A 14708-nucleotide genomic window follows, 5' to 3' on the forward strand; every position below is an offset into this window, starting at 1 on the left:
ACCGACACAAAATGACAGCAACCCACCTGTCCCTCCTCCCTCCTCTGCTCCACCTGAATGTTGTACTCCTTGACCCAGGTGAAAGCCCCCACCGTCAGAAAATGTTTCTCACCCATGCGTTTCCAGGCAACCTGAAAAAGTTTTAAAGATAAAAAAAAACATTTAGCTAAAGAACAGATCCAATATCCAACAATCGGCACAACAAAATGGGACCCTAGGACAAAAATTTACATCCAACAAAGCCGTTGAGACAGGAACCAGGATACACAACAAGGCAGCCCACACCCAACACTAGAGTCAATATTTTGCTGACTGGCAATAATAGAAACGAACCAACAGGTCTTACAAACATTCGGAGCTAAAGCTAAAAGCATCTGGAAAATTTCAGGATGAAAATAACCCAGAGCTTGAAGTTAAATAGTATTCTGTAGTAAGATTGATGTATTGAATTGGCAACAAACGCCAACACGTATCTGGCCAACAGAGGAAGAGTTCTTATAAAAGCCCAAAAGCCACAAATCATTAAGCTTTATTTGATGTACACAAGTATCAGAAAGTGGAACGAAGTGTACAATATCTTGTACACATACATTTTTATTTCCCAGTTAAGCGATACGTGCACACATACATACATTCTTTTATTACCGCTTTGAATTTTTATACGTTGACAAAAATGTTTTTGGCCGATTTAAAAAGGGAAGTCTGAAACTTGATCAGACGTCGGTCGTTTAATGAAGCCGTTAAAATCAGTTTTTAATTATCGTTATGGGTAATAAATTAGTTGATTAATGAATGAAAACGACGAATAACAGTAGAGTTGGGAGCAGATTTCTATTCTAAAAAAATTGATTGAACTTTGATAACTAATCAATAAGTGAGGAGTGGTCATTGTTCTACTGGCTGACCAGCCGTGCGTGGCGGACGTCTTTCTTGGTCGTTCGCCGACTTGATCCGGTTACAAAGTTAGAACAAAAGTTGGTTCATTTATTTTTAATTCCATCTTTCTTTGAAAAATTCTAGAGTAATGCCTGTTGAAATGTTCTTAAGTACGTGTATGGTTCAGTGTGTTTGGGAGCTGTTACAGAAATTGTTCTGCATTCTAAATACTGTTACTTTATGAAGTAGCCAACTACAGAAGTGTTTTTGTTGTTAAAAATTCTTGACAAGGCTTTGTAACAAGATTCTGTGCTCGAAAGCCCCTGTGTCCATAAGCCTTGATCGAAAAAGCCTCTGTATCAACAAGCCCCTGTACTAAAATGTCTCAGTACCAAAATGTCTCTACCCAAAAGCCCTTATACCGACAAAGCCTCTTTACACAGAAGCCCCTATACCAACAAGCCCCTGTACCCAAAAACCTCTGTACCACCAAGCCCATGTACCACCAAGCCCATGTACCACCAAGCCCATGTACCCAGTGCCTCATTTCCTCGACTATTATAAGGCATGCGTACGCGACATAAATTATTAAACGCAGTACAGAACATATCAGCTGCCTTAGATCTGAGATATTAACGATCACCGATGAACGCTGGGAAGCGATTTTTGCCTGGAAACTTTGAATCATTTGATAAAATCTTAATCGAGTGAGTTCCCTTGCCGAGAAGATGGTGAAGAAATAAGCTCTGCTTAAACAGCCCTGGGTTAGTCAGGGGCAGATCATAAGCCTGGGGAAGTATTACTTCCCTTTCATAAACAATCAAAGCCGCTTTAACTTGAGCCTCGCACAAAAAACATGTGAAGGTATTAAAAATCTCGGGTCAGTCGAGGGCAGTGTGTGTGTGTGTGTGTGTTTGTGTACACACACACACACACACACACACACACACATATATATATATATATATATATATATATATATATATATATATATATATATACATATATGTGTATATATGTGTATATATACACATACACATATATATATATTGTGTAGGGAGAAAGCAGAAAGTAACAAGGTATACTCTATTATACCTTTCTCACATAAAATTTTATGCCCAAACGCCAACCTACAGTAACTTTAGGTATTTATTCACGAAGCACCGGATCAATTACCGCAGTAAATCTCGCGGCCCATTTTTTCTCGGGACCCGCGAGACTTCAACGTTGGAACCAACATTGTTTAGTACTGATGTAGCATACAACAAACTGTCGAACGTTTTATCTTCCCGGCACCCCATCTTAAAAATGTTGCCATCTGAACTAACTTGGGAAGATTCCGACCTTGCGCGAGACCATCTATTTACTAAACTCAATTACGGCAAGAGCTCTTATGATGTTATTTAAATATTTTTAGCGTACATAAAAACACAGGGAATCTTAGGTTAGTCTTCTCGGCTCACACTTTTCTAGTTTTACGTGCGGAGTCAACCCCCCCCCCCCCCTCCCCCAATCTCCCCAGTCTAGAGAAGGCGATTTAAGTCGATGGTATTGAGAATAGCAAACATTTATTTTCAATCGCTAGCTGCGATCACGTGAAAGGGTTACCGTCCAACTCACCACCAACACCAACTCACCACCAACACCAACTCACCACCAAGCCCCCGCCCCCAGCCTCGAGTGAGTAGAAAAAGTAAACAGCATTAATGCAACCGTTGATCCAATATGACTGGCAGGCGGACTTGTGTCAAAGCCTTCAGGTCTCATGCGAGCTCATGGCTGTCAATCAATTCATCCCCCCCCCCACACACACACTCATACAGGGCTGGTGTAAAAGTACAGTACATAAAGGGTTAAAAGTGCACTCATCGATGGAGGTTGGTAGTCTAAACCTATCCATAGATGGTAGTACTGGCTTAGACCCATCCTAATAGCCAACACTCATCCATGGATGTGGCTGTCTGCACCCATCTATGGATGTGAATGGTGCACCACCAGTGTTAGAAGCGAGCCTATGTCGACTGCAGACAACAAAGACAAAACCGCCTTCACCATCTGAGCTAATTACTGTTAAAATATTGTGCGCCCTCTAGGGAGTCAGCACTAGGAAAAACCCACTGTGTCAGTACCAGAAACAAAAATACATGGACGGCTTTGTTGGGAAAATTATACCCGACTAATTTCTCCAATCAACTGACATAAGTCAGCAGAGTACACGGGAAATGTCAGTGTCATAGGTACAGGCAGAATAACCAACATATACATATACACAACTATAAGTTGATCTATGTATCTATGTATGTATCTATGTATGTATCTATGAATGTATCTATGTATGTATCTATGTATGTATCTATGTATGTATCTATGTATGTATCTTCTGTCTGTCTGTCTATATATATATATATATATATATATATATATATATATATATATATATATATAAAGAGAGAGAGGTAGAGAAAGAGATAGTGAGAGAGAGAGAGAGAGATTACAAGGAAAAATGTATCATAGACGCATCAGCCATTATTCATAACACAGACGTACGTCTGTGGGATGAGGAAATATCAAGATAGATAATTGAATTTTTAATGTACAGCAGACACGTGCTTAATGGAAGTTTCTCAATGATCAAACCAACGTGCCTGCCAACCCTATATCATTGCCAACCCCATGTGTTTGCCAACCATACCTGAGTGTCAACCCGACGTGTATGTCAGCCAAACGTGAGTGCCAACCCTATATGTCGGCCAACCCTACATGTCGGCCAACCCTACATGTCGGCCAACCCTACATGTCGGCCAACCCTAAATGTTTGTCCAACCCTAGATGTTGGCCAACCCCACAAGTTTGTCCAACCCTACATGTCGGCCAACCCTACATGTCAGAGAACCCCACATGTCGGCCAACCCCACACGTTTGTCCAACCCTATGTGCTTGTAGTGTGGGCTAACCTCACATATTTGATTTCTAGCCTTCAATTATTTTAACACGATCATTTCCTGGAAATCGTGGATATTTTCCCACTGGATTCTGTAGGCAAGTAGATATTGTCCACTGGATTCTGTAGGCAAGTGTAGATATTTCCCACTAGATTCTGTAGGCAAGTGTAGATATTTCCCACTAGATTCTGTAGGCAAGTGTAGATATTTCCCACTAGATTCTGTAGGCAAGTAGATATTGCCCTCTAGAACTCTAGATGATATAGTAAGACCTACCACATCGCTCGTTAACTGAGGCCATAACTTGGCCACCCATAACTTGGCCACCCATGAGCCAGCGGTCCACTGAGGGAGATTCTGGCCATCACAAGTTCAATGTAGTGGACAAGTATGGCCAATCTGTGACGTCACACAAGGGGATAAAATTGACCGCCGGCACGTAAATACTAATAAAACTGGCCGTACGTGCAAACACAGGGTGAGATTGGATCTAGTCCGGCCCTAATTGAAATAAAACGCACGTTTTGGTTGGACAATCAACGGAGCGGTTCAGGAAATTTGATTGGATGGTGGACAAAAGCTGGTGCGGGGAGTGGCGATAAATTTGATGGGTCCCATCATACCTAGCGGGCAATATTCACATATCGATCACTGGCACGCTAGAACTCACACACAGACATAATAGATATACTGTCCACAGACACACATAGATATACTGTCCACAGACACACATAGATATACTGTCCACAGACACACATAGATATACTCTGTCCATATACACTTAGAACAGTGTAGACAGACGTAGACATAATGTATCCACAGACAAACATGGATACACTGTGTCTTATATACAACGCAAAATTCAATTTTGAACGAATAATTAATCTTTTTTGTTTGCTTTTCAATTGTGTTTTTTTGTGTGTTTCCAACATACAAATCAAAAAGCCATAAACTGAATACAACTACTATCCACTAATCATACCCTGTACAAAACGATTATCCAATATCTATGTCCTGTACAAAGCGACCATCAAATAGCAATACCCAGTACATAACGACCATCAAATAGCAATACCCACTACATAACGACCATCAAATAGCAATACCCATTACATAAAGACCATCAAATAGCAATACCCAGTACATAACGACCATCAAATAGCAATACCCACTACATAACGACCATCAAATAGCAATACCCAGTACATAACGACCATCAAATAGCAATACCCAGTACATAACGACCATCAAATAGCTATACCCAGTACATAACGACCATCAAATAGCAATACCCAGTACATAACGACCATCAAATAGCAATACCCACTACATAACGACCATCAAATAGCAATACCCAGTACATAACGACCATCAAATAGCTATACCCAGTACATAACGACCATCAAATAGCAATACCCAGTACATAACGACCATCAAATAGCAATACCCAGTACATAACGACCATCAAATAGCAATACCCAGTACATAACGACCACTGAGCCATAATCATAGAGCCATCTGGCTCAGGACCTTACCTCAACGAAAAACTGGACAAGCTCTTAGAGCCGCACGACCCTTGACCCTGTGTCAGTATGTGAGCACGGCTCAGAATGACCCATGTCCACCGTGCGTGCTCCATCCACTGATAGACGACTCGAAACTACGACCATCATCACGTGCTCATATCCGGGGAGGGGGAGGGGGGTGGCAATCATGTGATGATGGAGGGACTTGTTCAATAGTAGATAAACAGCAGAGTGGAGGGACAAAATAAACACACAACTGACCACTACCCACCTACCCCTACACCACTGACCACTACCCACCTACCCCTACACCACTGACCACTACCCACCTACCCCTACACAATTAACCACTACCCACCTACCCCTACACAATTAACCACTACCCACCTACCCCTACACCACTGACCACTACCCACCTACCCCTACACCACTGACCACTACCCACCTACCCCTACACAACTAACCACTACCCACCTACCCCTACACCACTGACCACTACCCACCTACCCCTATACCACTGACCCACCAACCCCTACACTACTACCCACCTACCCCTACACCACTGACCACTACTCACCTACCCCTACACCACTGACCACTACCCACCTACCCCTACACAACTGACCACTACCCACCTACCCCTACAACACTGACCACTACCCACCTACCCCTACACCACTGACCACTACCCACCTACCCCTATACCACTGACCCACCTACCCCTACACTACTACCCACCTACCCCTACACCACTGACCACTACTCACCTACCCCTACACCACTGACCACTACCCACCTACCCCTACACAACTGACCACTACCCACCTACCCCTACAACACTGACCACTACCCACCTACCCCTACACCACTGACCACTACCCACCTACCCCTATACCACTGACCCACCTACCCCTACACTACTACCCACCTACCCCTACACCACTGACCACTACCCACCTACCCCTATACCACTGACCCATCTACCCCTACACTACTACCCACCTACCCCTACACCACTGACCACTACTCACCTACCCCTACACCACTGACCACTACCCACCTACCCCTACACTACTACCCACCTACCCCTACACCACTGACCACTACCCACCTACCCCTACACTACTACCCACCTACCCCTACACCACTGACCACTACCCACCTACCCCTACACCACTGACCACTACCCACCTACCCCTACACTACTACCCACCTACCCCTACACCACTGACCACTACCCACCTACCCCTACACTACTACCCACCTACCCCTACACCACTGACCACTACCCACCTACCCCTATACCACTGACCCATCTACCCCTACACTACTACCCACCTACCCCTACACCACTGACCACTACTCACCTACCCCTACACCACTGACCACTACCCACCTACCCCTACACTACTACCCACCTACCCCTACACCACTGACCACTACCCACCTACCACTACACTACTACTCACCTACCCCTACACCACTGACCACTACCCACCTACCCCTACACCACTGACCACTACCCACCTACCCCTACACCACTGACCACTACCCACCTACCCCTACACCACTGACCACTACCCCTACACCACTGACCACTACCCACCTACCCCTACACCACTGACCACTACCCTACACAACTACCCACCTACCCATTTAGTCCACCCTGAGGTGATGTAGACTATAGCTAGGGTAGACTACTCTCCCGCTAGTGGAGTGGACTAGTGCTAGAGCTGATGATTTTGGGCTAGCCAATAATAGAATTTTTGTGCTTGTTATAAATAAAACGGTTCTAGATACTCTCTTGATAAAAACCACTTTTAGTTATACCTCAGGATCTTTATTAATGCACCAAGACCTTTGGTAATACCTTAAGATCATTGATTTACACACCACGACCCTCGACAATACTCCCAAATAGCTTTACCGACTTGACCACGCCAACCTTTTTTTTACCAACTTACGGGAAAAAATACAACCAACGCATATGTGTTGTAATATAACAACATTGCGTGCTCACTGTAACGACCAAAGGATTAATGTCAGTTGAAAAGCGGACTAGGACATATCCTTTCTGCAGCTCCTCTGTCCGTCTCAGTAGGAAAGTCGCATCGTTTACCTAGCTATTTAACTTTCACTTACACTTCTTTTATCGTTTACTTTCTCCTTGAATGTCTAGAATAAAAAAAACCCACACCCACCCACCCACTAGCACGCAAACATACCCATTGAGCAAGCCTCTACATATAATAATAACGGGCAGTAAGCCCCTACAGGTAGGCGGCAAGACTTGTAGGATATAGCGAGCCCCCTACAGGTAGGCAGCAAGCCCCTACAGGTAGGCGGCAAGCCCCTACAGGTAGGCGGCAAGCCCCTACAGGTAGGCGGCAAGCCCCTACAGGTAGGCGGCAAGCCCCTACAGGTAGGCGGCAAGCCCCTACAGGTAGGCGGCAAGCCCCTACAGGTAGGCAGCAAGCCCCTACAGGTAGGCGGCAAGACTTGTAGGATTTTAATGAGCTGTGGAGGGAGAGACTTTTTGTAAAGCGCTGGTATACAGCACGCCACCACACGTCAAGCCTGTGGGTCAAGAATTGGACAATCGAGCAGAACACTTCACGTAGAGCAGGTTTGTGCCAACTCAACAAAGACAGGGTTGCATTAGACTAGATTCAAGTTTTAGACATCATCAAATAATTGAGACTATTGGACAAGACCTAGAGTGGACATATAGCTTAGACCATCGGACAAGACCTAAAGTGGACATACAGCTTCGACCAAAAGACAAAATTTATTCTGGACGTCCCAAAATATTTGTGTGTTAATATGAAGAAGCTGCTGACATGGAGAAAATAGCTGTCAACAGAGGAATCGGAGGGTGTGGGGGAATGGGTGATGTGAGGCGGGGTGGGGGTGGGGATGGATGATGTGAGGCAATGTGGCGGGGCGGAAGAGGGTGTATTGTGTAGCGTGGAGTGCAAAAATGGTGAGGGAATGAGGCGGTGTGGGAATGGTGTGGGCATGGCGTGGGCATGGTGTGGACATGGTGTGGGCATGGTGTGGACATGGTGTGGGGGTGGTGTGGGCATGGTGTGGGCATGGTGTGGGCATGGTGTGGGCATGGTGTGGGCATGGTGTGGGGGTGGTGTGGGGGTGGTGTGGGCATGGTGTGGGCATGGTGTGGGCATGGTGTGGGCATGGTGTGGGCATGGTGTGGACATGGTGTGGACATGGTGTGGGTATGGTGTGGGGTGTGGGCATGGTGTGGGCATGGTGTGGGCATGGTGTGGGCATGGTGTGGGGTGTGGGCATGGTGTGGACATGGTGTGGACATGGTGTGGACATGGTGTGGGCATGGTATGGACATGGTATGGACATGGTGTGGGCATGGTGTGGGTATGGTGTAGGTATGGTGTGGACATGGTGTGGGCATGGTGTGGGCATGGTGTGGGTATGGTGTGGGCATGGTGTGGGCATGGTGTGGACATGGTGTGGGCATGGTGTGGGCATGGTGTGGGCATGGTGTGGGCATGGTATGGACATGGTATGGACATGGTGTGGGTATGGTGTGGACATGGTGTGGGCATGGTGTGGGGGTGGTGTGGGCATGGTGTGGGCATGGTGTGGGCATGGTGTGGACATGGTGTGGGCATGGTGTGGGCATGGTGTGGGCATGGTGTGGGGGTGGTGTGGGGGTGGTGTGGGCATGGTGTGGGCATGGTGTGGGCATGGTATGGACATGGTGTGGGCATGGTGTGGGCATGGTGTGGGTATGGTGTAGGTATGGTGTGGACATGGTGTGGTCATGGTGTGGGCATGGTATGGGTATGGTGTGGGCATGGTGTGGGCATGGTGTGGACATGGTGTGGGCATGGTGTGGACATGGTGTGGGCATGGTGTGGGCATGGTATGGACATGGTATGGACATGGTGTGGGTATGGTATGGACATGGTGTGGGCATGGTGTGGGCATGGTGTGGACATGGTGTGGGCATGGTGTGGGCATGGTGTGGGCATGGTGTGGGCATGGTATGGACATGGTATGGACATGGTGTGGGTATGGTGTGGGCATGGTGTGGGTATGGTGTAGGTATGGTGTGGACATGGTGTGGGCATGGTGTGGGTATGGTGTGGGCATGGTGTGGGCATGGTGTGGGCATGGTGTGGGCATGGTGTGGGCATGGTGTGGGCATGGTGTGGACATGGTGTGGACATGGTGTGGGCATGGTGTGGACATGGTGTGGGCATGGTGTGGGCATGGTATGGACATGGTATGGACATGGTGTGGGCATGGTGTGGACATGGTGTGGGCATGGTGTGGGCATGGTGTGGGCATGGTGTGGTCATGGTGTGGGGTGTGGGCATGGTGTGGGCATGGTGTGGGCATGGTGTGGGCATGGTGTGGGCATGGTGTGGACATGGTGTGGACATGGTGTGGGCATGGTGTGGGCATGGTGTGGGCATGGTGTGGACATGGTGTGGGCATGGTGTGGTCATGGTGTGGGGTGTGGGCATGGTGTGGGCATGGTGTGGGCATGGTGTGGACATGGTGTGGACATGGTATGGGCATGGTATGGACATGGTATGGGCATGGTGTGGGCATGGTGTGGGCATGGTGTGGACATGGTATGGGCATGGTGTGGGCATGGTGTGGGCATGGTGTGGACATGGTGTGGGCATGGTGTGGGCATGGTGTGGGCATGGTGTGGACATGGTGTGGACATGGTGTGAGCATGGTGTGGACATGGTGTGGGTATGGTGTGGACATGGTGTGGACATGGTGTGGGTATGGTGTGGGCATGGTGTGGGCATGGTGTGGGCATGGTGTGGGTATGGTGTGGACATGGTGTGGACATGGTGTTAGGGAAATATGAGCTCAATGGAGTGACCAATGATTGAAAAGTAGATTGAGATTTGAGAAGAGAGGCTATGCCCAATGACTGTAAAGTAGAGAGACACAGAGAGAGAGAGAGAGAGAGGCTATGACCAATGATTGAAGAGATAGATTCCAGAGAGAGGATATGAGCAATGATTGTAAAGTAGAGAGGATATGAGCAATGATTGTAAAGTAGAGAGGATATGAGCAATGATTGTAAAGTAGAGAGGATATGAGCAATGATTGTAAAGTAGAGAGGATATGAGCAATGATTGTAGAGAGGATATGAGCAATGATTGTAAAGTATAGAGGATATGAGCAATGATTGTAAAGTAGAGAGGATTTGAGCAATGATTGTAAAGTAGAGAGGATTTGAGCAATGTGTAAAGTAGAGAGGATATAGCAATGATTGTAAAGTAGAGAGGATATGAGCAATGATTGAAGAGATAGATTCAAGTGAAAGGGTAACTTGCTATAGCCTAGTCACAAGCAGTGACTTTAAATGGCTTTAGGAAAAATCGGCCAAGAGAAGATAATACGATTAGCTACCAAACAGGGTTACGTGCCTTGACTTGCTCAATTACAATCTCAGCAGTAGAAAGTGGGAGGGTATAAGGGAAGTATCTGGATACAAGTAGGATAAGTCTAACGGCATTGTCCAAAAGAGTCGAGTTACGGTATTTAAAATATTCCTGTTTTTAATTATGTTGTAGTTTTTTGGAAACCAGTTTTTAGCCTGTGTTATCTTTCAGTAAAAATAAAAACTAATCATTTATGTAAAAGTTATTCTCCAATAATGCAATTAATTGTATCCGCAAGTTATAGATACATTTTTGCTTTCATTAAACTAATAATGAAGATTAGAAAATTTCTCTAGCCAGCAAGACATAACACAGCGCAATATACCAGACACATTAGTTTAATTGTGGTCAGCGCGAACGCAATGAAAATTTAATTAAGAAGACAGGTTGAAAAAAAAAATCAACCATTAACGAAATTGTGATTTTTATTTTCTAGAGAACTGGGGACAGGGACCGTCGCGTGAAGGGGGTCTGCAGATTTGGCAGAAGAAGTTTTCTGCCAGCTTTTATGTCCGACCAGTTTCAACAAGGTTAGAGTAGTTTCGCGTGCCAGCCTTGCACGCCTAAAGGAAGTACTCAGCGGTGTTGGGCAACGGGAAAGTCCGCAGAACATCGGCACGGTGCGGCACCAAGATCAATGCTAATAACATTTGGTGCGGTTAGCTCGGGCGCTGGAGCCAACGAGTGTTGACATTACCAATAGAGTGAAATTAAGAGGGAGGGCTGGGCTCTACTGTCTAGAGTAGGTCCAATGGTTTATGGCCGCGAGGTCTTTTATGGACACTAGGTCTTTTATGGACATTAGGTCTTTTACGGCCACGAGGTCTTAAGAACATCTAGTCTACAATGTATTAGGGCGAATAGATCTATACTGTGTTTTGGCCACTAAATCCACAGTTTTTTTGGCCACTAAATCCACAGTTTTTTTGGCCACTAAATCCACAGTTTTTTTGGCCACTAAATCCACAGTTTTTTTGGCCACTAAACCCACAGTTTTTTTGGCCACTAAATCCACACAGCTTTTGGCCACTAAATCCACACTGATTTTTGGCCACTAAATCCACAGTTTTTTGGCCACTAGATCCACACAGTTTTTTGGCCAATAGATCCACACTGATATTTGGCCACTAAATCCACAGTTTTTTGGCCACTAGATCCACACAGTTTTTTGGCCACTAGATCAAAACTTATTTTTGGCCACTAGATCAAAACTTATTTTTGGCCACTTGATCAACACTTATTTTTGGCCACTTGATCAACACTTATTTTTGGCCACTAGATCAACACTTATTTTTGGCCACTTGATCAAAACTTATTTTTGGCCACTAGATCAACACTTATTTTTGGCCACTTGATCAACACTTATTTTTGGCCACTAGATCAACACTGTTGTGTCCTGAATGTAGTCCCACAGCAGCCACAGTGTTATTTCTATCCCTGAATTTAATCACTCACTTGTTTGAGTGATTAAATTCAATTGGTTGTTTGCTCAAGTAAGCTGTTAATTATTGGCAAACAGCTAGGTGCTTGAGTCGACCTATGGATATACCTGACCTTTACACCTATCTATACATATGTCAGGTTGTCGCGTGCTCTTACGGTAAAGGAAAATTGATTTTAGATCGAGAGTTTAGGAATCGATCTTTCTCTTTACTTGGGAACTAATTATCTGTAATTTCTTAGTCGGGGAGGTAACGACTGTGTGGGGGCGTGGAAAGTTAGAGGAGGAGGGGGGGGGGGTGGATAGGTTGAGGTGGGGACGATATGGATGACGTATTTTGATGCCGACCCCAAAACCAAAGAGCTGATTTTGTCATCAGTTTTTGTGTGGACAGTCGACCGTAGACGACTTTGGTAGGGGCATATGGCCGTTGTTGAAGCAGACGACTTTGGTAGGGGCAGATGACCGTTGTTGGGCAGACGACTTTGGTCGGGGCAGATGACCATTGTTGAAGCAGACGACTTTGGTAGGGGCAGATGACCGTTGTTGGGCAGACGACTTTGGTCGGGGCAGATGACCATTGTTGAAGCAGACGACTTTGGTAGGGGCAGATGACCGTTGTTGGGCAGACGACTTTGGTCGGGGCAGATGACCATTGTTGAAGCAGACGACTTTGGTAGGGGCAGATGACCGTTGTTGGGCAGACGACTTTGGTCGGGGCAGATGACCGTTGTTGGGCAGACGACTTTGGTCGGGGCAGATGACCATTGTTGAAGCAGACGACTTTGGTAGGGGCAGATGACCGTTGTTGGGGCAGACGACTATTGTATCAGCAGAAGATCAACTTACAGAACGGTAACTCACCAATCAACACAGCCGCATCACACTATTCGAGACAAGACTTACATCTGCATCAAAAGTTTGTGATTGACAAGAACATTGACCACTGTGAAATGTTCGTGATTGACAAGAACATTGACCGCTGTGAAATGTTCGTGATTCACAAGAACATTGACCGCTGTGAAATGTTCGTGATTCACAAGAACATTGACCGCTGTGAAATGTTTGTGATTCACAAGAACATTGACCGCTGTGAATAGTTTGTGATTCACAAGAACATTGACCGCTGTGAAATGTTTGTGATTCACAAGAACATTGACCGCTGTGAAATGTTCGTGATTCACAAGAACATTGACCGCTGTGAAATGTTTGTGATTCACAAGAACATTGACCGCTGTGAATAGTTTGTGATTCACAAGAACATTGACCGCTGTGAAATGTTTGTGATTCACAAGAACATTGACCGCTGTGAAATGTTTGTGATTCACAAGAACATTGACCGCTGTGAATTGTTTGTGACAATAAAAACATCATCATAATTAGGTCCGTCTAAAACACGTAGCTCAGTGTTCCTCGAGTTTGTACACAAACATTTCCAACGAAAGGGTCAATGTAAAACAAGTCTAAACACCTCCATGGTGAAACAACAATACTCCATGATTAAAAACCACATTAATTAAAAACCAAGCCACTTAAAACATCCACTAATATTAAAATAGCAACATTAACCAATGTTAAATAGCCACCTTCGTTAACAATCGCCAGAGTTAAAAAGCCACTAATGTAAAAACCACCAATGTAAAAAAGCCATGTTGATAACGAGACGTATATGACGGTGTAGGCGGGACCTAATGCGCGGATAAGCCGATTGGATGCTAAACACATTTCTCTCGACCGCTTGCAGACGATCACATCAAGATGTGAGGTCATTAAAGAGCAAGAACTCTGTGTATCATTTGTAGTTCATTATCCCACTAACCAGGGGAGAGCAGCAGGAATTTTCTCAGCTGATGAGTTGCTTTAAAGTTGGAATATGTATTTATTCGCTAACAGAACTGTGCTGTAAACTCTCTTGCGATTTTACAAATAGACGCATTGGACTTGCCAGTGTGGCTACACAAAATGGTTTGACTTGCCAATGTGGCTACACAAAATGGTTTGACTTGCCAGTGTGGCAATACAAAATGGTTTGACTTGCCAATGTGGCTATACAAAATGGTTTGACTTGCCAGTGTGCCAATACAAAATGGTTTGACTTGCCAGTGTGGCTAAACAAAATGGTTTGACTTGCCAGTGTGGCTACACAAAATGGTTTGACTTGCCAGCATGGCTATACAAAATGGTTAGACTTGCCAGTGTGCCAATACAAAATGGTTTGACTTGCCAGTGTGGCTACACAAAATGGTTTGACTTGCCAGCATGGCTATACAAAATGGTTTGACTTGCCAGTGTGGACGATTTTTAAGTGCACAGTTTTATCGAAATACAAGAAACTTTAAACAAAAAAAAAGTTGTTGCGTTAAAAATGTCTAAAAATTGAATTTAAAAAAGTTCGATTTTTCACTTTGGTTAAGAAGACAGACCGGCCGGCACTACTCCCTCGAGTCGGCGAGATTAAGTGCTTGGCTTA

The 14708-nt window shown here is 45.4% G+C and overlaps 1 protein-coding gene across 4 annotated transcripts in view; it reads right to left on the reverse strand.

Moving 5' to 3' along the window:
• The window catches only part of LOC131952800 (kin of IRRE-like protein 1), a 106459-nt gene that overhangs the window by 11987 nt on the left and 79764 nt on the right, over nucleotides 1-14708 (reverse strand). For all 4 annotated transcript variants that reach the window (XM_059315653.1, XM_059315650.1, XM_059315652.1 and 1 more), the window contains exon 5: nucleotides 27-131. In XM_059315653.1, the coding sequence (XP_059171636.1) occupies nucleotides 27-131 (105 nt within the window). The remainder of the gene's footprint in view (nucleotides 1-26; nucleotides 132-14708) is intronic.

The sequence above is a fragment of the Physella acuta genome, unplaced genomic scaffold (genome assembly GCF_028476545.2).
Source record: "Physella acuta isolate Inbredline_101_S28 unplaced genomic scaffold, ASM2847654v3 ptg000890l, whole genome shotgun sequence".
Lineage (NCBI taxonomy): Eukaryota > Metazoa > Mollusca > Gastropoda > Physidae > Physella > Physella acuta.